This window comes from Ananas comosus, linkage group 7 (genome assembly GCF_001540865.1).
Source record: "Ananas comosus cultivar F153 linkage group 7, ASM154086v1, whole genome shotgun sequence".
Taxonomy (NCBI): Eukaryota; Viridiplantae; Streptophyta; class Magnoliopsida; order Poales; family Bromeliaceae; genus Ananas; species Ananas comosus.
The window spans coordinates 13,775,138-13,800,991 of record NC_033627.1 but is presented as its reverse complement, the minus strand read 5'-3'; the positions used below and the strand labels follow the sequence as shown (position 1 = coordinate 13,800,991).

At 34.7% G+C, this 25,854-nt stretch overlaps 3 protein-coding genes across 3 annotated transcripts; 2 read left to right on the top strand and 1 right to left on the bottom strand.

The window, feature by feature from the left end:
* On the top strand, positions 6,944-8,288 carry LOC109713088. The gene is made up of 3 exons (XM_020237047.1): positions 6,944-6,990; positions 7,160-7,247; positions 7,694-8,288. Exons 1-3 carry the CDS (start codon positions 6,967-6,969, stop codon positions 7,927-7,929), a joined length of 348 nt encoding a protein of 115 aa, XP_020092636.1. The 5' UTR covers positions 6,944-6,966; the 3' UTR covers positions 7,930-8,288.
* LOC109713087 (DDRGK domain-containing protein 1) lies at positions 9,009-12,839 on the top strand. The gene is made up of 8 exons (XM_020237046.1): positions 9,009-9,274; positions 10,054-10,144; positions 10,462-10,565; positions 10,647-10,748; positions 10,881-11,042; positions 11,328-11,384; positions 11,945-11,981; positions 12,251-12,839. Exons 1-8 carry the CDS (start codon positions 9,146-9,148, stop codon positions 12,448-12,450), a joined length of 882 nt encoding a protein of 293 aa, XP_020092635.1. The 5' UTR covers positions 9,009-9,145; the 3' UTR covers positions 12,451-12,839.
* On the bottom strand, positions 18,364-19,766 carry LOC109712426. Its single transcript, XM_020235986.1, has 3 exons — positions 19,315-19,766; positions 19,078-19,143; positions 18,364-18,567 (listed from the first exon to the last, which is right to left on the bottom strand). The coding sequence occupies exons 1-3, from the start codon at positions 19,666-19,668 to the stop codon at positions 18,409-18,411; spliced, it is 579 nt and encodes a 192-aa protein (XP_020091575.1). The 5' UTR covers positions 19,669-19,766; the 3' UTR covers positions 18,364-18,408.

Below are 25,854 nucleotides of genomic sequence, written 5' to 3'. Positions count from 1 at the left end.
GTGGTTTCGGCCACGTGAAGATGCATGCTAGGGAGGAGTCAATAGCTTTAGTGAATGGGCTGCAAGTGGATAATCACGGGTGGACCCAAGAATGGACACTTGCATTTGGCCCATGTGGCTAGTTGTTGGCGTGTGGGGGGGACGCCAAGTGGGGTTCTCCACCATGTGTCACTCTTTGGGCCATTCGTTGGGCCGTGGGGGAGGTCTGAGCTGCAATATAGTGGATATGGGGAGCTGAGTGGTGAAGGCCTATCGCTTGGTTTTGGGGAAGGTCGAAATGACGTGGACCTTTCACCTGTAGAGACTGTCAGCGAGCAAGAGGGGTTCTTCTCTTTTACTGAGAATGGCAGGGAGGTGGGCGAAGGTCACAAGGGACGGATTGAGGGTTCGGAGGAGAGCTACAATAGGATCGCGCCCCTGCTCATCGGCGATGCGCCGACGGATCTTGTTGTACCTCGAGTCAGCAAACGTCTTGCGCAAGCTGGAAAGACTTCAGTTCTGTACCGGGCTATGTCAAGGAAGGCCAACCAACGCGAGGGTGGTGAAGGGAGTGGGGGTGACTTCTTCGTCAAGAAAATCATTCGGAAGAGCCGTAGGTGCAGTGTGAGCCTGGGTGAAGCCGAGGCGAAGGATTTCGCCTTGTTCTTAGATCAGCGTGTTTAGGCGGGGTGTGTGTAGGGTTTAGTTCGCACCTTTTTGGGGTTTAGTTGTGGGGGTGTCTGTACCTATTTTTATGTTCAGTGTCTGTTGTTGGAATGTAAGGGGCCTTAACAGCCTCTCTAAGCGTAACGCCATTAGGGCGGTAGTGTCTAAGCTTTGTAATGTCGTTGTGTGTCTTCAGGAGTCTAAAGTGAGTCTTGTGTCGGGCTCCTTTTTGCGTAGTATAGGTGGCTCGTTCCTAAACAAGTGCATCTATCTTGAAGCGGAGGGCGCCTCCGGCGGCGTCATCACGTGCTGGAGCTCGCGCTTCTTTGTTTGTCGAGATGTCTTAGTGCGAAAGTTTTCGATTACTACTCTTCTGTCTCACGTTAAGTCGGGGAAATGCTTTTATTTAACTAATGTGTACGGGCCAGCATCTTGGGACGGGAAAGAGGAGTTTTTTGCTGAGTTGGCACAGCTTAAATCGCAGTGTGTAGGGAAATGGATCATTTGCGGGGACTTCAACAGCGTTAGGAAACTGGAGGAAAGTAGGGGGAAGACCTGGAGTGTTAAAGCTATGGCGTTATTCAATGACCTTATCAGGAAGCTAGCGTTGATCGACCAACCTATGATTAATCAATCTTTCACTTGGTCCAACATGCAAGATAACCCAACCCTCGCGAAACTCGATCGATTCCTAGTGTCGACGGAGTGGGACCTAGAATTTCCGTTGACCAAGGTGGAAGCTCTCCCCCGCATCACGTCGGACCACTGCCCCATTCTTTTAACCGTCGAGAGGATGAACAAAGGGAAGAATAAACTTTTTCGGTTCGAGGAAGCTTGGCTCAACCATGAGGGATTTATAACCAAGCTACCTGATTGGTGGAAGGAGGGAGCCTCAAAAAACTCAGCTGTGCTTACTTTCACTGCAAAGTTGAGACATTGTCGACATAGAATTAAGGAATGGTGCAATAACGAGTTCTACAGTATTAGAGGGCTTAAAAATTCCCTAATGGATGAGATACAACAGATAGACCTTGCTGAGGAACAGTGTGTTTTATCAACAGAACTGATCGCGAAAAGAGACAAGTTAAAAGAGAAATTAAGACGTGTTATTAACGATGAAGCTTCCCTGTGGAGATCCCGGGCTAATCAGCATTGGTTACGGGAGGGCGAGGCCAACACTAAATACTTCCATAGTATAGCTAATGGAAGAAGAAGAGCTAACAGGATCGGGGTGGTTGTCGATAACGGACTCGTTTACCAAACAGAGAAGGACAAAAAGGATTACTTTTATCATAAATTTAAAGAGCTTTACTCGACAGACATGATGAGGTCAGCTGATTTCGGGGATTGGAGTAGGCTTTTTTCCACAAAGCGGGTTACGGCTCCTATGCTCAGGAGGCTTACGGAGCACTTCAACATTACTGAAATAAAGAAAGCGGTTTTCCAACTGGGAAGTGATAAAGCTCCGGGCCCGGATGGGTTCCCACTAAGGTTTTACCAAACCTTTTGGGATACCATTAAGTGTGATTTACTCAACCTGTTCTAGGAATTTTATGAGGGTACGATGTCTACGTCACCAATCGACTACACCTTTATCTGCCTAATCCCCAAGAAGGAAGGGGCCGAGAAAGCGAACGACTTTCGACCAATTAGCCTCCTCAACGGCATCCAGAAAATACTGTCGAAGGTCTTAGCCAATAGACTCGCAGAGGTTTTGAGTGACCTAATTTCCCCGACTCAATCAGCTTTTGTGAAAGGGAGGAGCATCACTGACGCTTTCGTCACTGTTTCGGAAATTCTGGGGTGGGGTAGTAAGAAGAAAATCGAGAGGGTCGGCATAAAGGTGGACTTCGAAAAAGCTTACGATAGAATACACTGGCCCTTTCTTTTCAGTGTCCTCCAGTGGTGGGGATTTGATTTAAAATGGTGCGGATAGATCGAGCAATGTGTGTGCAACGCGAAAGTAGCCATATTGGTTAATGGTGAGGCGACCAAGTGGATTAAGACGAAAAGAGGAGTTCGCCAAGGAGATCCATTATCACCACTCCTATTCCTCATGGTGGCGGAGTGCTTGGCCAGAATGACCAATGAGGCCACTTCTAATAACCTCTTCATGGGTATTGGGCCGTCTGACGAAAGCAAAATTACCCTCACACAATTCGCAGACGGTACCTTCTTCTTCTTGGAGGCTAGAAAAAAAAATATGCAAAATCTCAGCTTGATGTGGTGTCTTTTTGAGTGGGCTTCGGGGATGAAAATTAATAGCGAGAAGTCAGAACTCTACTACCTTGGACAGGTTGAGGGCAAAGCGGAAAGGCTCGCGCAGTTGCTCGACTGTAAAATGGGTACTCTCCCTACCACTTACCTAGGCTTCTCTCTTTCCCCTAGACCCCCAACTAAGGAGGTATGGAGAGGGATCATTCAGAAATTGCGGAATAGAATTGATGGATGGCAAGCCAAGCTTCTATCACGAGGGGGCAGACTCATCTTGGTCAACGCCGTTCTTACCAATCTACCGCTGTACTTTCTTTCGGTGTTCAAGATGCCCAAATGGGTAATCAAGAGTATTGAAGCCTTACGTAGAGACTTTTTCTGGAAGGGTAATAGAAGTGCCGCTGGCAAGGGATGTTTAGTAGCATGGAAGAATGTCTGTTTGAGCAAAATCGAAGGCGGGCTTGGTATTCTGGATGTCGATATCATGAATCGGGCTCTCCTGGCCAAATGGTGGTGGAGATTTCACACAGTTCCACACCTGCAGTGGGTCAAGATTATCCGAGCTTTATATTACCAAAGAAGACGTCCTCTTCGAGAAGGGAAATGTTTTAGACCCTTCTCGAATTGGTGGAAGGGAGTCCTAACCACCAATGCTATCTTCAATTGGGGAGTATCCTATAAGTTGGGCAATGGGAGCTCTATAGACTTTTGGTCTAATCGATGGTGCGGGGAATCAGCTCTGAAGACGTCTTTTTCGGAGATATACACGATGACGAATCGTAAACCTCTCTTGGTTAGGGATTGCTTCGATAGTGAGGACTGGAGATGGGATAGAATTCTGGGCGATGAGTTCGCTTCTACAACAGGGTTGGCAGCCAACCTGTTGGCTCTCAAGAATAAGATTGGTATGTATAAAGTTGTGCAGAGACCGGATAGGTTATGGTGGAGATGGAGTGCCAAAGGTGATTTTTCGGTCAAATCGGCCTACGGCATGTTGAGCGACAGGGGAACAAGGGACGGACGGGCTATCAAGATTTGGAGACTCCGAATACCTCTAAAGGTCAAAGTATTTTGCTGGCTTGTCCTAAAGAAAAGGCATCTCACAGCTGATAACCTTGTAAAGAGAGGGTGGACTGGCGACACACTTTGTGTACTATGCAGTGCCCATGATGAGTTGGTGGACCATCTGTTTACTCAATGTGTTTTTACCAAGTTCATCATGGTCATGGGGGTGGAGGGCGTGCAGGGGGGTGGAGGGCGTGCAGGGGGGTGAGCTAGATGACGACGTATATCATGTCTGGGATAGGTGGGCGACCAGGAAAGGACGGTATAACAAGAGCAACAGCCTTCCGGAACTAGTTGCTTGCTGGTGGACCATTTGGAAGATCAGAAATGATCTGATTTTTTGAAACATCCTACCGGATCCGACTCTGGCTGTACTGAGGTTAAAGCAGTTGTTACTTTCGTGGGAAATCCTCCTCCGACGGCAGTAGACCACGTGGACCTTAGCAGGTTGTTTTTTTTTTTTTTTTTTTTTTTTTTTTTGGTCGAGACCCTAGGTGTTCCTTGTTTTCATCTGAGGCTCTAGTTGCCTCACCTCTGTAGCCTAGTTCATCCATCAATGAATGAAGCAGGTAGCGCGCTACCTATTCTCAAAAAAAACAAATTAAGCGGTGTTTAGTTATTCAGAAAAATATGAAAATAATTTTAAAAAAATAAATTTTCATGAGGGTTTTTATAACCAAAACACTATTTTTTTATTTTTTTTTTAAAAAACTTCAGAACAATTACTTCTCATAAACATATAATGGTTTAAAAAATAACAAAAAATTGTACAGTGCATGTTTCATTAGAAGATTAAAAAATTAAAAGCATTCTCGTACTGAATCAACATGCATGGAACATTAAAAATGGTTGGAAAGGGATCTTAATTATTTGATTAGTATGCGTGCGAATTTGTGGAATCTCATGTGACTTAAGCTTTTGAACTTTAACTAGATACAATGAGGAACAAGTTTTATATTACAAATGATGAAAAGAAAAGTAAGTAAAAAACGTATTGATACACCCATCATTTATGTTCCATTTTGAAATGAGTACCGCTAAAATTTTTTTAAATACTATATAACGTAGATAAATATAATATACAGACTTTTGATCAGTTTATACGCACATTTTATAAAGGTGTTATATTAGTCTCAACCACATTGATAACTTTTCCTGTAGTATCCAAATTAAAATATCTAACAAGTAGCGAATAAAAATATTTTGAATAGTTAACAAAGATATAAAATTTAATAAAATTCTCAATATAGTTTACTATAATAACTCAAATAAAAAAAATTAAACATTGAAAAGATATAATCAAGAAAAACAAAATAGAGAATATGATGGAGCCCAAGGTCCACCACGTACTCTTTAATGGGCCCAATCCGGCCCATCAGAAAAAAGATTGCTTTAATTTTTGGCCCGATTTGCGGCCCATTATGGTCGATATATCGGTCCAGCCCAAAACATTATGTTAAATGGTATCTCAAGTGGGACCCTTTTATTTTATTTTATTTTATTTTTCCACTACATTGGCTTGTTAAATAAGGGAGCTGAGATTGAGCGGAGATTAGTTCGCTCGTGTTTAGCTTGACAGCGAGTGCTCAGATCAAGTAGAAAAGTTTGAGATCAAAGGTGGAAATTTGCGTACTACGCGAACTTACGATATCACTTGTGTTCGGCTCGCTTATATCCTAAGTTATTCGCCTTTGTCTCCTTGTTTTCTCCGCGTGGTCCATAACATAAATAAGAAAAAGAAACTTTAGTCTCTTTGTTACCTACTTGGTTTGTTGTTACCTAATACCAATTCTCTTTATGCAAAAAAATAAAAATAAAAAAATACAAAATAAAGAAAAAAACCCCATGTGGTTAGATGGAGCCATGACCCCCCAACAACTACTATGACAAAGATGGAAAAATACAAGAGTGGAATATATATTTACAATTTATCCTGAGATTGCTCTGTTGGAGTTACTTGTATCCACCTGCTTTTCCCATATGAGTCATGCATATTCAAAAATTCATTTTGTTATTTATTAGATTCTTTTTTCAAAATATTATAAAATACATATAAAAAATTATATTTTCAATTTAAATTTTTTAAACTAAAATGTTTAAAAATATAGTGCATGGTGCAGGAGTGCATGCGATAATTTCTATTTCTTTATTTGTGTCGTTAGATAAAAATTTAACTGATGAAATTCTAATTATGCTGAATCTCTTTCTCTAATATTATGTTAATAATGTATGAAATCATTACTTCTCTTTCAAAATTTAAACTATAAAAAAAAACAATACTTTTGTCAATATTTATATTTAACAAAATCAAATTAATTTAATGAATACAAAAACATTAGTACAATACATGTCCTTAAATAAAACAAACCACATGTGACATGACTCTCTCTCTCTCTCTCTCTCTCTCTCTCTCTCTAACATGAAAGAGAAAGAGAGGAGCCCGGGTTACCACCACATTTTCCCAACCATTTTAATTGCATTAAAATTAAGTAATAACCCCTCTTTTAATCCCATCTCCCCCCCCCCCCCCCCCCCCATCTCACCTTCTAATTCTAAGAACCATAAAACCTCTCTCTCTCTCTCTCTCTCTCTCTCTAATCTTTTCATTGACTAAACACAATAATGCATGTATTTTTCTTGTTCCTTTATTATTGCATCACCTAATCAACATCCCAAGAAACATGAATAAGGATGGAGTGTGTAGGGAGAATCTTTCTTTGTTCAAACACTTCTTAAAGAACAAGAACCAACATTCCCAAAGAACCATATTCTTAATATCTCCATAGAGGTAAGTAATTATAATTATCCAATCATTTTCTCTTATACATCATGCTACATTTTTTTTTGGTTGAATAAATTATTCTCATATATTATCATATATAGAAATGAATTTGATGTGGGCCCCACCTTTGATTTATTGATCTGAGAAGAAATTTAAAGCTCAGTTAATGCATGTTATTTATTACATAGAATACAAGAAAAGCCCATGAATTAAAGCATTTTTTTTTTTTTTTTTTTGGGGTAGCTGTGAAGGAGCATGAGATGGAAATTGGGTACCCAACAGATGTGAGACACGTGGCACACATTGGTTGGGATGGATCATCTGCTAATGCCCCTAGCTGGGTGTGAAAAATAATGAATCAAACAAATATGAAATTGAAAGAAATTGTTCTAATTTTTCTTTTTTCTTCTTTTTTTTTTTTACATTTTTTTTTCTTAATTTTTATCTGCGCAGATGAATGAGTTTAAGACATCATCTGATTTCTCATCAACATCTTTCAGCAACTTTGGCCAATCCATGGGAAACTCTTGGTTTTCTCAAGGTAATAATCACAATGCAATTAATCACACTTTAATTGCTTTTAAACATGTTTTTATTTAGCTTCTACAATATCTGCAAAATTTTGAGGAAGAAGAACTTGTGGGACTTCATGAAACTTCAAGGATTTGTAGAAATAAACAATTTGTAAAGTTTGATTCCTCCATAATTTAGACTTGGATTTATGATTGATGTAGATATGTTACAACATAATTGAGAACCACTGTGCATGGTTGAATCTTATATACTTGCCTAGCAATATTATTGTAGATTTATTAACATAATAATGCAATACATTTTTTTTTTCCTATGTTACTCAAAATTCTATCCTTAGCCAAAGAATAAAAAGTCTATTATTTATCCATAAACTGTTCACCACTTATCCATTTTAACTTCATGTTGTAATAAGATTAAAAAAAAACAAAACACCAATACCATTTGTTTTAGCAGATAATAATCAGCAGCCCCAGGAACTGCAACCAGCTGCAGAAAACTGTACAGATAATTCTCCGACAGATTTGCGAAGAGCACCGAAAAAATCGAAGCGTAAGAAAAGCAAGAACTCATCATCTCCCTCTTCTTCCGCAAGGTCGTCGAGGCCGTCGAGGTCGAGATCATCACACGCCGCCCCAACCGAAGAAGCTGGAGCTGCTCTCGTGCCGGAGAACCGAATTCAAGTGGCCTAATAAGAAGATTCTAATCTATGTTATTTTCAAGTTCTTGGAGATCTTGATAGAAATTCTCCTAGTTTGTTAGAAGTTATTATGTAATGAAAATAGAAGGAAAAAAAAAGGAGCAGAGAAAGATGCAGAGTTTTTGCTGGAAAATTTTGATTCTGTACATTCTGAAATTAGCCTTCTCTGCTTTTGTACAACATTTTCATTTAGTCCCTAATTAATGTATGTAGATTTTGATATTTAGGGAATGTTTGGTGGTATTAAAAAGCTTGAATTTCATGTTGAATCACGTTCTCAATGTACTCGTGATGCGTCTGATGTGATTGGAGTTTCTGTAAAAATGCTATTTGTACAGAACAATTCGAAGATTCTCTAGTAATTAATTTTTAAAACATCTTTTTCTTTAAAACTATCCATATTTGATTTCGACAAAAACCATGAGTAAGGAGGTGTTCGAAAATGTATTGCATGAAAGGTTTTTGGGCCCTCAGAATTGTTGTGCTAAAATGGATTAGAAGTAGAAGACTCTTTAAATTTAAGTATTTGTAAATTTTTTACCTCGCAAATTTGGTATTTGAAACTTCGTATATAAATTTTTCATCTCGAATCCTCATAAACTTTATAAACTTACCTTTCATGGTTGAAATTGCCTAAAATTGTGAATATGGTGTACCAGTATTGGACAAAGTATTATTTGTGTAACGCTACAAAAAAATAAGCGATATGCTTTTCACTAAAATTTTAAGCTTTACATATACATGTGCGCGCTAAGAGCGTGACGATCATCTAAACTTTGTCGACTAAAACAGTTTGTTACTAATTATACGTGAAATGAAATTTGTGAACTATAATTCAGACACAATTTAGATGATATTTGCATTATTTGTATTATTATTATCCAAAATAAAAAAAAAGCTGTTCGCGACTCATGAGTGCATCACTACTGAGTCGGAAATGAACCTAGATCCAGCGCTATTAAATGTATTCACGGATCCGGTCTTACCCGAACCAAAACTAACCCGCTCCACCGAACCAAAGCCCGGTCTACACCCGAGCCGAACTCCAACCGGGCGAAGTAAAAGACCCGGTCTACCCGTTCCAACTCTGCATCGATCCCTACGAACCCTAACCCCTCCTCCCCCTCCTCGTCGTCGTCGTCCCCAATTAGATCGATCGATCGATCGATCGGAGAGAGAGAGGAGAGAGAAAAAGGACAGCGAGAGCCATGGAGGAGATCATCGCCCTCGTCCTTAGCATGCTTCTCGTCGTCGCCATAGTCCCCCTCCTCTGGTGGCGGCGTCGGCAGATCGCGCGGTCGCCGCACGAGCACGAGGGAGAGCCCCAGCCGCAGATGGTGAATTCCCAAACCATGATCCCCTTTGTTACTATTTTTCCTCGATGTTTCCCACTTTTTCGGAAATTTTTGGAATTTATTGGAATTTATTCGTATTATGATTATCTTTTTGTGCGATGCGTGTTGCCTAATCTTATTTATGCCGATTTTTCTCCCTATTTTAGAAATTCCTGAATAATTACGTGAAATTAATGAGGATTTTGAGTTATACTAGATATAAGTATTGCATCATGCTAAGTAATGGAAAAATCGCATTTTTTATCAATTTAAACTGTTTTCATCATCGTAAAGAAATTCAATAGTATGTCTTTGAATCAAGGGAATTTCGCTACAAGTTATTAGAGCGGAGAAGAATTAGAAACAAAATAAAAGGAGAATCGTGGGCCAAAGATACTCCAATTAACTCAATAGGTGGTTTAGGATGACCAAATTTACCCGAATTGATCTTTTACAGGCTCAAATTTAGGGCAATAATTTAGGGATAGGTCACTGAGTCTAACTTTTATCTGAAAAGCTGATCTGCATTATTTGCTTTTGTTGCATAAGCCTTGTACTAAAGATCATCCTGATCCTTCTATCGCGAATGAACCATTGTATGATATGTGTTTTCATGGTCTGATGATGAATTTTAATATCTTCTTTGCAAGAGAATTGATTGATTTCTGACTCATTCCCTCTATCAAATTTACTGTTCAATGGGGCGGCAATTGCTCACTTTTATTGTTCATCTTCTTATGTAGCCAAGATATACATTATTTATGATAATTTATGTCTTACAGGAAGAACGAGTAGTACGCCCTGCTGGTGCCCGCCGTATGCGCCGGAGACCAGCCGCCGCAAGTTCATCCGCTGCTTCAACCAGCTTCGATGGTAGTTAACTCTCCACTTCCCCAAGTTGAAGCCTTTATTGTTTTCCTTTATTTAGCTGTTGTACTCTCCTATTATGTCTAACTTTGATATCGCTAAATCTTGTGTAAAATTAACTGAAATATGATTAGCATTCTCTTTGGTGGTACTATAGTTGGTATTTTTGGGTACTGAATTATTAGTAGTTGAGTTGCATTTCAACTATCAAATTCTTGCTGCAATTTAATCGGATTAAAACTGATGAGTCTTTATTATTTTAGTTTTTACTGTAAATCATGGCATCTTCTTGTAACATTTGTTGATAGCTTGATTTTTTACAGAAGCTGTTGTTGAAAGTGATGAAGAAGCTCCTGAGGAAAATTATGTGGCTAGGGCATCAAAGAAGAAGGAAAAGAAAAGACAAGAGCGTGAAGCTCAGCGCCAGGTAGATTAAGTTAATTTTTTGCTTCTTTGCTTTGTTCTATTTAACTCCAAAATTACTCGGACATTGACATATTTTATTAAGGCTGAGGAAGCAGCACGTGAATCAAGAAAAACTAAGCAAGATCGTTATGCGGACATGCGGAGGAAAAAGGATGAAGAGCGTGAAGCACAAGATCGTTTAATGGTGAATAGATTGTTCGCATATTCATATTTGTTGGCATATTCATGAGTAATATTGGTTGCATATTTTTGGAATCATCTTGTTTTTGTGTTGTTATTATTGATATTTTGCTTAGAGGCTTGTTAATTGATTTAGGAAGAAGAAGCCCTAGCTCGGAAGGCCAAGGAGGAGGAGGCTGCTGCTTTAGAGTTTGAGAAGTGGAAAGGGGAATTTTCTGTTGACGCTGAAGGTACAACAGAGAATGAGATGCAAGATGAGGGTCAGGGTTTACTTTTTAATTTTGTGGAATACATTAAGGTACCCCTTCTGTCACCTTCAACTCAGTTTTTAAAGCGATTTTATTGTTGGATATACATACAGTTGCATAGCTTGTGAAACAATAACCGAGTAATAGACATTATGGTCAAGACCTATAGTACTACATCTCTTTGTTTTGATGTGGTCACTGATCAACCTTTTCTCTTTATATTCTCGTTGTCGGACTTTCATTGTTCAGCATCTGCTTGTTTAACTACATGACAATTGTAGCTTGAAAAATGAAATAAAGGTATATTGCTGATTTTTGTTATGCTATTTTTTCAGAAAGAGAAATGTGTTCCTCTTGAGGACCTTGCAGCAGAATTCAAGCTACGGACTCAGGTAAGCAAAATAGCCTGACAAGTGACTACAATTCAGGTCCCTGCATTGATTCTGAGTTAGATTGCTTTTCATTAGCCATTTGTCCTATTTATTACTTTTTGTTTTTCTTGCTTTTTCCGTGGGTATATAGCATTAGGCTTTTAGCTTCATTCCTATCCCTGTATGAGTTGTACTTTTATCTATTCTATACGAGTGATAACAAAGATGCTGCTTTCTTCTTTTGCGGTTGTTCAAAATGGTTCTCCTATAGTGCTGTATATTAGGAATTCCTCGAATAAAATCATGCAAGACTGTGCTGTGAAGTAGAACTAAGTATAAGTTAGATCCCTTCGTTTTCTGATAATTTGAAAATTGTTCCTCAATTTTCTCGACAACTGCTAGTCCGTTAGTTATAAAGTTATTTGAAATTCTTGAAAAAGGTTGGGACACGTGTGAAAAACTTGGGGGGCAAAATTGTTTTACTATTTCTGATGGTGTGTTTCCCTTAAGTTCATGAACATCTGTTTTGTTGCTATTGCCATTTACTATTCTATTACTTGACCTCGTTGCCTTTTTTGCAGGACTGCATCAATCGAATAACAAATTTGGAAAGCATGGGTATTGTTTTCAAGCACTTCTCTGCACTTTTTCACCATGGAGCTCATCCTCTATTTAATAGCTAGTTTTCTTTGGAGTTCCCAACTTCAGTTTATAACCCTCTGTCTTATTTTCACCCTGAGAAAGTCATATGAGTCCTAGCCCTACCACCTTGATATGCTAATAATAATTTTCTCAACCTAGATATGTACTAATTAGCTCTACTAAATTAACGAAAATCAACATTACATTTTTTTTTTTTCAAAGTACAAATTGTTTTTCCTTTGCAGGGAGATTATCTGGTGTGATGGATGAACGAGGGAAATACATATACATCTCAGAGGATGAAATGAAGGCCGTTGCAGACTACATTAAAAGGCAAGGAAGAGTCAGTATATCCCATCTAGCAAGCAAGTCGAACCAGTTCATCGATTTGGAGCCCAAGCCTCAAATCAATGAACTCAACTCAGAAGGGATTGCTGTTGCATAGAAACTCCTCGAATTCAAAAGTTGCTTTTTCCAAAAACCATGGTCGATTTTGAGTACCCAAAGCCTTATATCGCTGTAGCGTGGAATGATTTCCACGAGAGGTGAGCTTTATCGATTGACCTTAATCTCATTATCTCTCCTCTTTTCTTATCTGAATTTGTAAAATCCTAATTGCAACTTTCTTCCTAAATGGGAAAAATACACTAGATGAGTTATACGGCAGCTTCGTTACCTCTGCATCACTTAGCTTATGTCTTAAATTGTAGTTGTGTAGATAGAAGATCTTCCATGTTCTTGTGTGGTATGATTGTTTAAGATAAATCTGATGTTACTAATTTACTTTTATAGAGACATAAATTTTAATGGAATGCGAGTAATTTTGGTAAACCAGGCAAAATGTTAGTTGAGGTACTTGTATGCTTTTTTCTTTTTCTTTTTCTTTTTGATATTCTCACTGGGAATGCACATTTGATATGAACCTCTTGCAATATTATCTCTCTTGGACAAAAACTTGAGATATCTGCAGGCCCAAATTTGATGATATTTATTATTTGCATCCATTCACCCCTGTTCATGTAGGAACTATTGCAGGGACTCTGGTCTATAGTGTCTTCTAATCATGGAGGTCCTAAAATGAAGGTTTTTTTAAAAATTTTAGATTGTGCATTAACATTCATAGTAGAGCACCTCACAAAAAGGAAAATTTAGAATTTCTATTCTAACTGAAAGGAAAAAAAAGAGATTCTGAATCTCAAAACCAGGAGTGTAAATTCTGTGTTTCTGATGTTACTGTAAAAGAAAACTAGTGAAGATGTATCAGCATAGTGTTTTCCATCAGGTAACATTTTTTTATTAAACAATTCATGTATAGCTGGGGCCAAACAAGCTCTTAGGTATCGTTTGGTTCGAGGATAAGTAAAAAGTGACTATTCTAAGGATAGATATAAATTGAGGTATAAGCGGGGATTAGATGAATTTTGCGTTTGGATGAAAATTTGATTATTTCTGGGAATAAAAAAGAAAGTGTTTGGTTAGGTAAGATAGAATAAGAAAGATAGTGGGTTTTATAAATAAAAAATAATCATATTATCCTCTTATTATATTTGAATTTAAATTTTTAAATTTTTAAATATATATTTTTAAATTTAAAATTTTAACTTTGAAATTTCAAATTTTGAAATTTAAAATCTCAAATTTTAAATTCAAAATTTTAAATTTTAAATTTCAAACTTTAAATTTAAGATCAAATTTAAATTTGAAAAATATAAAATATCAAATTTTAAATTTCAAATTAAAATATCAAAATTTAAATTTAAAATTTAAAATTTAAAATTATAAACTTTAATTTTGAGATTATAAATTTTAAAAATTTAAATTTTTAATTTTTCAATTTTTAAAATAAAAATAGGGGTGGGAACAATTAATAAAAATAATTTATTATAATAAATTTATAAATTTTTTAAAAATTCTACTTAAATTTAAATTTAATAAAAAGAATTTATTATAATATTTAAATATAATTTACTCTAAATTTTATTATAATATTTAAATATAAATAATATGTATTAATATAGTACAATTAATAATTTTATAATAAAAATAATGTATTATAATATATAACATATTATATTTATATAATTTAGTTTTAATTTAATTTATAATTTTAATTAAGTTTGAAATTAAGCATTAGAATAGTGCTATTCCACCAAAATTGTGGAATAGCAAATTTCTTGCTATTCCGGGATAACCGGGAATAGCAAGATTTGACCGTAATAAAAAATCCTAGCCAAATTTTATTCCGTTTGACAGAATAGCGAGAATAACTTTTGTTATCTCCGCTTATCCCCTAACCAAACGGGCCTTAGGCTTTTGTTTGAGGATGCAGTGCAATAATTCTTCTTTTGAATAAATAAATATATTGTTCCCAACATCAAGGGCAAATAGGTCAATGCATGTGTAGAGACAATATTAGTTCCCAACTAACTTGTGGATTTGATTGATGTTCTTGCCCTAGCTGGCATGGCAATATTGTAGCTTCACTTTTTTTTAGTAGGACTCTTGTTGGAATTGATAGCTGATTGGACTATCCATAGGATATAAAGTTAGGAAAAAGCCCCTAATTATTTATCAACTTTATATTTCCTTTCAAAGTTTGTTTGAGATAGTATTAAGAGGTAAATAAGCAAAAGCCTTTTTAGTATATATCTTCTCTTTCATGTTATTTATGTTCAGAAGCATGAGGGTACACATTCTTTAACTCCTAAGTTGTTTTTCATGGTGTTGTGTATTTTGAGATTTTATTTGCCTTATCTTAACATCACTAATCAATACAAGTTTTGCCTTCATTTATAAGGCATAGTTAAGCAAAATAGCCAGCTGTATGCAACTCCCTTGTGTGCAACCTAACAAATATTCTCAAATTATTGGGGTCTATTAAAAAGCATTTTATGTGTACTAGTGATGATATAAAATTATTAAATAACAGCCATAGATTTTCTTCTTGTGAGTAGATTGTTCTGATTTTTTTTTTTTTTTCACTCTCTACAATCAATAGGATGCTGCAATGATTGGGTTAGAAGCCATTTCTTGTGTCTCCTTCCTACCTTCCATTTTCCTTTTCCTAAACTTCTTTAATTTCCTCTCACTTCACATATCACCTAATATTTCATGAGCAATGTATTAGTTCACCTATTCATGACCATGCTATTCTATCAAACATTGCTTCTTTTTTTTTTTTTTTACTTTAAATTTCTACTTGTTACCTCTCCTATTAATGTATATTGATAGTAGTTCATCTGGTTTCCGCCATAACACAAGCTTCAAATGACTAAACAATGATAGCAAAAACTAGTACATGCTTATATATGCATACATATAACAAATGTTAGGGTATTATTACAGCTACAACATATTTAGGAACTTATTAGGTGCTTACTAATGGAGATTGGGACCGACCGTCCTTAGAGCAAGCGGCAAAGGGTTTGGTGGTTGGTATTCGAGACCCAAGTTCAAATTCTAGTTGATACATATTTTTAATTAAGTTTATTTCTAAATGAAATAAACGAATCAGTTAACGTGCTATCTTTCTCTTAAAAAAAAAAAAAAAAAATTGGGTTTGTTATTGGTGAATTATTATGATGATGATGAGATCAGCACAGGGACCTGACAAGAGAAATGCACACAAGAGAGGAGTCCCCACCAACATCACATCAGAGACAAAGTAATTAGGAGGGCATCAGTACAGCAAAAGGGCAAGCCTCATGGGAATGCTCTGAGAATTCTAATGCCATGTCTTGGGCATGCATTTCAATGAGTGGGCATGCAAGTGATCCATGTGCACGTGCAGCTACTCCCTTCTCATCTCCTCTCCCCATGCTGTGACAGCTATGTCTGCCCCATTATGCTCATCAACAACATGTCCAAAATCAAACATCTGATAGCTCAGTGGAGTATTCCTGATCCGTAGAGCTATAGTTAGATCTCGTAGTCAGTATAGAGGTATCAGCTGTACTTTGCAAACAACATCCGTTCTCCTATTTTTTTCTTTTTGCCTCCGTCAACCTTGAGGCCTTGATGCCTCACCCATGTTGCTTAATTCACCTACTATATGAATGAAGCGGGTAGCATGCTACCTTTTTATCAAAAAAAAAAAAAAAAAAAAAACAGCATGTCCAAAATCCTCAACAAAAAAATAAAAAAATTTTTAAAATTTTATTATTCTGTTATTTTATTTCGTAGTTACTTTGGCGGTCACGTCAGTATATTGGGATACAGTGATTTCCTATTTGAGGGGTTTCTGGTCCATGGGATTTGGATGGCTTCGAACGCTATTTAGCACCGAAAAAAAAAAAAAAAATTTTTTTTTTCTTTTCAATTTGTTGCACCTAACTATTAGGTGGGTACTGTTCTCTCACACTTAAGTCCGTCTTGCTATAGTAGTTTAGAAATGACATTTCCAGTCGCAAACCAACTTATCTTTTTGTACCCGATTCTTAATGGTAGCGCAACAATGTACTGAGCATGGAGTAATCAAGTACAGTAGTATAACCACAAAATGAGAGGTGGTTGATATATACGTACACACAACGAAAAGCAATTCTTGCTTCTTCGTACAATTCTCTACTCAAAACAATATTTCTACACGAGTAGAATTATGCGATCAAGCTGAGATTTCAAATAGCACTAGAGCAGGAGATTTTGTGTTCGAGACTAAATAAGCCTCTACGTCATTTAAAATTAAAACCTCAATCCATTTACTTAGAAATGAATCGTCTAGATAGGATAAATTAATGAACTAATTTAACTACATTGATCAAGCAGTACTGCATCCACTTTCTTGATTTTTCTTATTGTTTGTACATGTAGTATTATTCTTTGAGTGCATTCTTTAGTGGTCATCTTGTACAATTATCTTCATACAATAAGCTCTTGACCAGTTATTTAAATAACAAGCTTGGATTAATTATTCTCCAAATCCCACTCATTTTATACATTATAATAGTGAGAGACCACCATTACTATAAGTTGCTCTTAAGCCACATTTTAAGGGTTTTTTGTCCAAATTCTCTCAAGCTTAAGACCAAATTAGGGCAATGCAGATGGATAGGTCTTTGCACTATTATTTTCTATATGTAGTTGTATACTCTTTAAGGCCTGCAATAGCCTTTCTTATGTACATAAATAATACAATTGAATTCTATTTAAACTAATCCATTCAGTTGCTATGTAGACACTAAGGTTTAAAATTAATGATTGACTAGCTTAATTAATTAGTCCTCAGTGCCACTAAGCATATATTTATATTTATATATATATATATATATATACATACATTAGCCAACAAAGGAATAATTTGCTTTTCTAATAATGCTAATGACTTTGATACCTTTGAAGAGTTCTTAATTTGAAGAGTACAATTAATGGACATGGGATTTAAGATATTGTAACATATATATAGCTTGAATAAGTATTCTCCTAAAAGGGATTTATTCTCACTAATGAATTGTTTACTTAGTGCTAATTAATTCCCCTATGGATTATCTACAACAACTGGATTGAATTGCCTAGCTACTAGATCCTATGCATTGTATATATATTATGCAATTAACGGCCTCTTAATTAAATGTTAACTTCTCAAGTAGAATTAAAGCTGATTTTGCACAAATGACCTCGAATCAATTGAAAAGACTTGTTCAGGTGTGAATCCTCAAGATTTGAAGATATAAGGACACTAATTATTAATCTTTTCTTCAAGATCATCTTGACCTATTGCTGATTAATTATGGACCAAATTGTAGAATTGTTCTAGTAGAACTATTTCATTTAAATCAACCTCTCTCTAAAACTATTCTTTATTTCCTTTACCTTTAGATATCTCATTTCCTTTTAATCATGCTTGGCCATAGGTAGAGAAGTTAATATATATCCCTGAACCTTAAAAAAAAAGAAAAAAGATATTGAACTAATTTGGACCAGCTCTAAGAATAGAGGGGTTTAAAGCTGGCTTTGATACCATGTCACGCGTCCATTAAATTGATCTGATAGAAAACAATATAGAAATACCTTTAACCGTGAAATCTTAACCATCGTATTAAAGATATCGTATTACACGGCAATAGGGATATATATATATATAGTTTTAACTGTCAAATTTTATATGTTTCTATAGTTTTAAATTAAACACTATTGTAGGCTTTTCGATATTAATAATCAACCCTTCCCTCTTTATGTCCTCCACTTTGATATTAATTAAGAAGGCGTATACATCAAGTTGGGAATTACATATTATGCAACTAACACTAGCTTTAATGATACTTTAAGGGAGGGGAATTATCATTTGAGCACAAAGAAAGGTGTAACCTACACCAAACCACCATATATGCTCATGCACATGTACACAATAGAGAGAGAGAGAGAGAGAGAATAAAGTTCCATATATTAATTAATTATAGTTGAAGATTTACCCAAGATAATCTACAAGCATGGACATGGGAACTAAACATAGTCCCCTCTTCTTTAATTCTGTACAATCATTACTTGCCCTATCAACAAGACCCAACTGACTTACAACTTCCCTGCCAAGTACAGAATCATTTCCATAGCCTGCAGCCACCACCTCCTGCAAGACCAATAGAGAGAGAGAGAGAGAGAGAGAGAGAGAGAGGAGAACTTTTTTGTTTGGTTACACATGAAGCAAAATCTATTGAATATAATATAATACACCAAATTAAGTAATATATGCTCTCTAATAAGTCATTTTCTTATCATATCAAAACTTGAGATTCTGATCTAATAAGTCTTATCGTATCAAAACTTGAGATTCTGAGTTCAATTTAATTCGACCAAATTTCTAGGTTCATTTAGTTTTTTTCTCCTATATATATGTTTCAACTTTCTGTCTTGAAATTATGGCGAGCGAAAATTAATAAAATTATACATATTATAAAATATTAAAAATACTGTTCTCTAATAGCAAATACGTTAGAAATATGAGAAAAATATTTGTCTCATAAAAACCCCCATATATATATATATATATATATATATATTCAAATCTTACCGGTAGGCAAAAAATAGGAGCAATAAACCAACAAGAAATTAAAGATCAAAAGATATGAGATGATATCACCTTGGAAATCTCCCTATTCTCATCCTTCTTCATTGTGTTCAAATCAGGGTGGGTCAAACCACTAACCTGTTAATCCCCAAACAAAACCAAAAAAAAGTATCAACAAAGAACCTAAAACACCATAAATACCAAATTAATAAGGGCATAAACTTAATCAAAACAAAGATAAATACCAGGAAAAGAAAAGAAAAAAAAAAAAAAAAACTAAAGGGTAAGGATTTTAATTTTTATTGAAACCTTAGGGCTATTTACAGGAGAGCTAGCAGTGTCCTCCAAAGGGTCTTCTTCTAAGTTCCCCCACACCCTCTTCTTCTTCAACCTGATCAGCCTCTTTCCGACCGCCGCCGCTGCGTCGACGCTCGCGCTCGGCTGCTGCTGCTGCTGCTGCTTCCATGCAGCAGATGAAGCAGCATCAGAGACCATGGAGGAGGCCTCACTTGATGAAGAGAGATCAAAAGCACCTCTCCTCTTCTCCTCTGAAGCCAAAAAATCCTCTATGTACATGGTCCATCCACTCTCCTCAGAGGATGTTGCTGAGGCTTCTTTGCTGTAGAGAGCACTGTTCACATAAGAGCTCATTGAATCCTCCATTAGATGAGCTTTGGAGGAGTTGCTATTAATTTGCACATACAAAGAAAGCGCTTCTCAAAGAACCTGTGTCTATATATATATAATAAGAAAGGAGAGAGCATATATAACACCAAAGGGAGAGAACAAGTCTATTGTATTGATTATTATTATTATTATTGTTGTTGTTGTTGTCGTGTGGGGTAGAGGCAGTTGGGGAGTTAAAATCAATAAAAGAGGAAACAAAAGGCTAATTGAGCATGATAAGATTACTTTTTTTTCCCTCTTTTTTTTGGTTAAAATTAGTTATTCACCAAAACATATTAAAAACATCTAATCTATTTATGACCATATGTATATATGTATATATTATATTTATATTATTTCAATGGATGTTTTGAGTGAAAAAGTTATTGACACCTATATGTCTTAATTAGTCTTGCTACATGTAGCCGTTGAAGAACCGTTATTATAGTTACTAGTGTGGGTGTAATTAATTAATTACCTCCACTAGTTACAAATTGAGCTTATAATATATGTATATATATGAGTTCGCCTACTATACTCTTATGAGTACGATTGCCTTCATACTCATATGTCGTTTTCAATGATAGAACTTCCGAATCAATGATGCATACCGTTAAAAATTATCTAGAGTATTTAAAATTTCTAAAAATCAAATTTTATAATTTTTAATATCATATACTTTGCGATCCAAAGATCTTAAAATTGATAATTTTTAATGGCGGGTATGGAATACTTTTTAGTTTAACGGTACAAAAAAATCGGAATTGATGAATTTTTAATGAAAAATTCTATTCACTATCTAGATAAAAATTAATAACTCCGATCTTAAATTGAAGAATCCGATCATCCATTTTTAGGACGTCGATCGATTTTGACCGTTTATTTTATGCATGTTTGATGGACATTATTATGATTGTGAAAAATTATAAAATTTATTTTTTAGAAGTTTTAACTATTATAGACCATATTTAATGAAGTGTATCGTCGATTCAGAAGTTCTATCATTGAAAACAACTTATGAGTACGAAGGATTAATTCTATACTTATAAGAGTATAGTAACCCTACTAATATAATATAGTATTTTTCTATTAAAAAAAAATCTATAATAAGAGAGAGAGAGAGTGAGAGAGAGAGAGAAGGGTAAAAAAGAAAAGCAAACCAGTGGTGACGAGAAGCAACACGAAGAAGAAAGAAAGGGGAAGCTTTTGGCGAGAGAACTCNATATATAATTAGTTAGTTAGGCTCATATACTATCTACCGTACCAGACTTCCGGTATTACAGTTTCGTTTTCGATTTTACGGTGTTCAAATTAACGATCCACACTGTTAAAATTGATCTAAGGGTATTTGAAATTTTTAGAAATAAAATTTTATATTTTTTCAACATAGTTTACTTTATGATCAAATCATTTCAAACTTGTCAATTTTTAATGGTTATTATGACGAGTTTATAGTTTAACGGTTTAGAAGAATCCAAATTTATTCAAATTTTGATAGAAAATATTTTAAACTATCTAGATGAAGGTTAGCATCCTTTATCTTGAATTCAAAAGTCCTATCCTCAAATTTTAAAAATTGTTCAATTTTTACCGTTCATTTTAACATGATTTATTTACTAAGTAAACGATATTGAAAAAATAAATAAAATTTTATTCCTAAGAACTTTATTTATCCTAAATTATATTTGACGGTGTGGATTGTTGATTTGAATACCTTAAGATCGAAAACATTTTCTAATACAAAATCATTTCCCATATCGATCTCTCCACCCACCAAAAGAAAAAATAAAAAAAGTGGCTTTCCTATTTAACACAGATACTTTTTTATATATAGAGAATGTACGTAGCTTCTAATATATATATATGTATATATTTTTCACAGTTCAAGAGAAAAAGAAAAAAATTAAGGGTATAACTTTTTTTTTTTTGGGATTTTTCACGCATGCGTATATAGCTAATCTTCTTCGAGGGGCATATGTGTCTCAAAATTTGCTTTTTATATGTTATTTTAGAGCATACTGCATGAATTGTGCTGGTTTTAATTTGGAAAAAGTATTTAAATATTTAAAATTTAAGTCCACTTCTAGATAGAAAATCAACTACAACACAACAATATATCTAGAATAATTCAAGATTTATCAAAGAAAATGACATCATAACTATCTCCCTTCCTACTCATTCATTACGTGCCATTCTCAAAAGTGACCAAGTGTACGTAGTACATCTCATATATATAATTTGAAGATTTATATATTTAATAAAAGATAAATGATTTAGTTTAGTTGCATATTGTATCAACTAGTGAAAGATAATTCAAACAAGAATTAGTCTCATAAGTATTATACTGATTGGTAGTGATCGAGAATTTAAAAATCGTGCAACAAATACTTATATGCTTCAAAATCATATGTATACATGTACATTACATAATGGGGTTATGATTTTTCAAATAACTAATTAATTAGTTATTAGAAAGATACAAGAAGAATGGTTGTGTCTCTCAACATTTAGAAATGAAGGAAAGGAAATTAACTCATTCCAAACTTAGCTCTTTTTCTCTTTGAGTTGAAGTAATATTCTAGGGCATATGGCTATGAATCATGGTAATAGTGGAACCTTACTAGTAAGTTTTGCACACACATGCATAGGCATTTGTAAGAAAAACAAAAAAATCAAAAGCCTTTTCTACTACGAGAAGCTGAAACGAACATCTAATTAAGTTTAAAAGCAGGAGCTCTAAGTTGAATGTTCTAGTTACCTGGCAATGGAAAATCATAGGTAGGTTGCAATGGAAAATTTATTAGTGATTCGTCAAAATGCAGTTACATTGAAGTTTTAGTAAGACCAAAAAGATCTCATATGTGATTGACGCCTAATCCAATTATTAGATTCCTCCCATGATCCAAGAGTAATATCTAGATTGAAAAGGTATTAGCATTCTATTATAGAATTAGCGCGTGATGCAACATTAATTAACAGAAAAAGCATCAGAATATACTCTTAGCGCGCTAGAAACCATCAAACCTGCATTAAAAATGAGCCCAAAAATAACATTTAATTAACTTCACTTGTATTAAACTAATTCGCGAGAGAAATACGAACACCCGTGTACGGATTCTTCTTACCCAAAAAAAGAAGAAAAAGAATAAAAACTCAAATTGCAATCATTGTTTATAATTTAGGAAGCTTATGCATCGCAAATTGGGGTGGTTGTAAGTGTTGAAATAATGCTTAAGAAATTTCTCAAGTAGTTGAGATAAGAAAAGCGCAACAAGCAACCTATATATTATCTATGTATCTAGAAAAGGTAATTAAATTACTTGATGCCAAAGCTATAAATATTTTAACTTTATTTTTTGCTATTTGAATGCATCTTTGGAACAGTTTAATCACAAAGAACTAACTAATGGCCATTATTAGTACATGTTATCATCTCCTAACCCTCTTTTCTATTTCCAAGCATCTACTAGCTAGCTAGCCTAAAAAATGAATATATGTTGCACTTTTAGATGTATATATGTATGTATATATGTACACGAATTTCCTTGGCTTCATGCATATATAATATAACAATCTAAATTGCAGTTAAAATATATTATCCATCTATTCTTTTTTTTTTTTAAGTGAAAATTTTTGTATGATCACTACTCATCCATAATTAAAAGAAAATTTCTCTTTAATTGTGTTTTTCTTCTTCTTTTTTTTTTTTGAAGTTGCAAAGCTGGTAGGTCCTGTGAATGTGCACACACATGGGAGGTTGTTAAAGGGTCTCTGCATGCTACATTGACAATCCTTGTAAACACAGTAAATTCATTTATATATTGTAGTACATATGTGGGTGTACCGCATGGGTGTTATGATTGAAAAAGACCCTTTTGAATTGCGTGCTCTTCTTTCATACTAAATCAATCTTGTGAAAAACAAGAAGTAAAAATATATAAAACTCATCCAACTATCATTTATTTCCATTTGACTATTTTTTTTTCATTTGAGTCAATTAATGGTTGTTTAACTTTAAAATTTAAATGTATTATTTATCTTTATAAGTTTAGTTAATGTATTTTATGTAATCTATACAACTATAAGTTTATTAAAGTAAGAAATTAGTTTTGTATTCCAAATCACTTAAATCAAATGTATTGAAAGATTAAATACTAAAATCAAAATTTTGAAATATTGGATAGTCAAATCAAAATGGTCTATAATTCGCATTAGCTTAATACACTTCTACCAAAATAAAAGTGATAAAAACTCTTCACTCTCTCATGTTCTTTCCAAATTTTCAATTACGTATTACTTAAACATGCATCTGTTCTATGGTAAGTTTTCAAAGAACAAACTTTATCTAAACTTATCCTCCAAAAATGCAAAAAATGCTGAATTCAAAACTGGCCGGTTTGGCGCAATTTTGATGAAAATGATTCCTTCTTGTTCCAACATACATATATTTGTCATTGGATTGAACCAACTTGTGGTATCATCATTCTGTACATTACATGTTTAGAATAATTTGCCAAAATTATATTTGAACTTTTTAAACTTCAGAAGACTAATTACAATCAGCTTATCTTGCAAGAACAGTAGATTGCACAATATTGAGAGCACTAGCTAGTTTCTGAACAAGTTCTTTTTTGCAAGTGTGAATATTTCCTCTTGAATCAATGGGTTGAGTGAGTGAGTGTTGCCAAAATGGCCCCATTGGATTGGTCATTGCTGCAAGACAAAATTCCTCCATGATTGTACCAAAAGTTATGGGCTTGAGAGGGTTTGTTGACTTTTGTTTCTGGGTGGGCAAAAGGCAAAGGTGAAGCATTTATGGCAAACCTTGTCACCATGTCAAAGCTTCCTTTGTGACCACTTCCATTGGGGAGTCTCTTTCCAATCAGTTTCAAGTGAAATCTAAGGAAGAGAGAGAGAGAGAGAGAGAGAGAGAGATGGAGAGAGAAAGAGAGAGATCCCCACCTTTGATTGGATGTGTTGACTTGGGATGCTATAGCTACAGGAACTTTCTTATGGAAAATATTTTAGTGTTTCTTTTTTTTCTTGTTTTAATGGATATAGTTTATTGCTGCTGATATACTAATCTATACCAATCATTACTAGCCGTACTGGCTAATACTGCAATGGTGGTTCCGATGATGGGAGATCGATTCCTGCGTGGAGTTAAAGATGGCTGTCAGTAATGTCAAAAAATTATAATCGGTGTATGTAAATACATCAATAAGCGAGCACATTAGCAGCTTATAGTAGTAGTGTTTAAAATATCGATCTGTATTATTATACAAACTGATTTACATATAATGTTATAGCATATCAACACATCAGTAGTTTAAGATAATAATATTTTGGTGCCAATAACATTAACTCTTTTCTAGTCAAAGCCAAATAAACTAACATGCTTTTACCGTTCCTCTCTTGACACCTAAAAAGGAAGAAACTTCCTTATACTTTTTTGAAGTAGGTAGAATAACTATTTCTAGTCTATTTGCTTGGGGGGAACAAGTAAAATCTCTTTACTTAATATAAGCAATCTTTTTTTTTTCGTCATAAGAAAATGACATTAATTTTCTTTTTTCTGAAGGTAGTTTTCTATTCAATTCTTGTGTTTAATGACTAAGTTTGATGCCTTGATCTTCTAATCATTTTTAATGTTATCTTTGTAAGCATGCTATGATAAAATATTAATACAATTACTATCATTTTTCCCAATCAAATCATTTAGATTTGACAAGTGAGGTCCATAGGGCCCAGCTTGGACACAGGGCCTGTAAAATTTTATTTAAAATACCAAGCTTTGTTTAGTTTTGATCTTACATTAGTTAAAAGAGGGAGGAAAAAAAAAATACTGGTTTAATTTAATAATATTTAAACCTAAGACATGTGGCGGATCATTCGATCAAACTATTTGGACTGATGACACTTGATGTTGTACGATAAGTTCATGGATAAAATTAAGTTGCATTAAACAAATGAAAATCTCCAGCTAAGTAAGAATAATCTGTGATTAAGCTTAATTATTGCATAGTTTAGAATGAATAACACCAAGAACTCTCACAAATTCATGTAGAGAAACTTTTCCTGCTAATATACTAGGTTTTGGTAGGTATGCTTCATATTTACCACAATCATATTTACCACAATCATTAGTGCATTTCCTCATCAGTCTCTTTATATTAACTCAAC

Excerpts from the sequence above, each read along its gene's own strand:
- LOC109713088 (XM_020237047.1), top strand. The coding sequence starts at position 6,967 with ATGGAAATTGGGTACCCAACAGAT. Across the intron at positions 6,991-7,159 it reads AAATTGGGTACCCAACAGAT|ATGAATGAGTTTAAGACATC; the intron begins GTGAGACACGTG and ends TTATCTGCGCAG. Across the intron at positions 7,248-7,693 it reads AAACTCTTGGTTTTCTCAAG|ATAATAATCAGCAGCCCCAG; the intron begins GTAATAATCACA and ends TTGTTTTAGCAG.
- LOC109713087 (XM_020237046.1), top strand. The coding sequence starts at position 9,146 with ATGGAGGAGATCATCGCCCTCGTCCTTAGCATGCTTCTCGTCGTCGCC. Across the intron at positions 10,566-10,646 it reads AGCGTGAAGCTCAGCGCCAG|GCTGAGGAAGCAGCACGTGA; the intron begins GTAGATTAAGTT and ends TATTTTATTAAG. Across the intron at positions 11,043-11,327 it reads ATTTTGTGGAATACATTAAG|AAAGAGAAATGTGTTCCTCT; the intron begins GTACCCCTTCTG and ends CTATTTTTTCAG.
- LOC109712426 (XM_020235986.1), bottom strand. The coding sequence starts at position 19,668 with ATGGAGGATTCAATGAGCTCTTATGTGAACAGTGCTCTCTACAGCAAA. Across the intron at positions 19,144-19,314 it reads CTCCTGTAAATAGCCCTAAG|GTTAGTGGTTTGACCCACCC; the intron begins GTTTCAATAAAA and ends GGGGATTAACAG. Across the intron at positions 18,568-19,077 it reads AGAATAGGGAGATTTCCAAG|GAGGTGGTGGCTGCAGGCTA; the intron begins GTGATATCATCT and ends TTGGTCTTGCAG.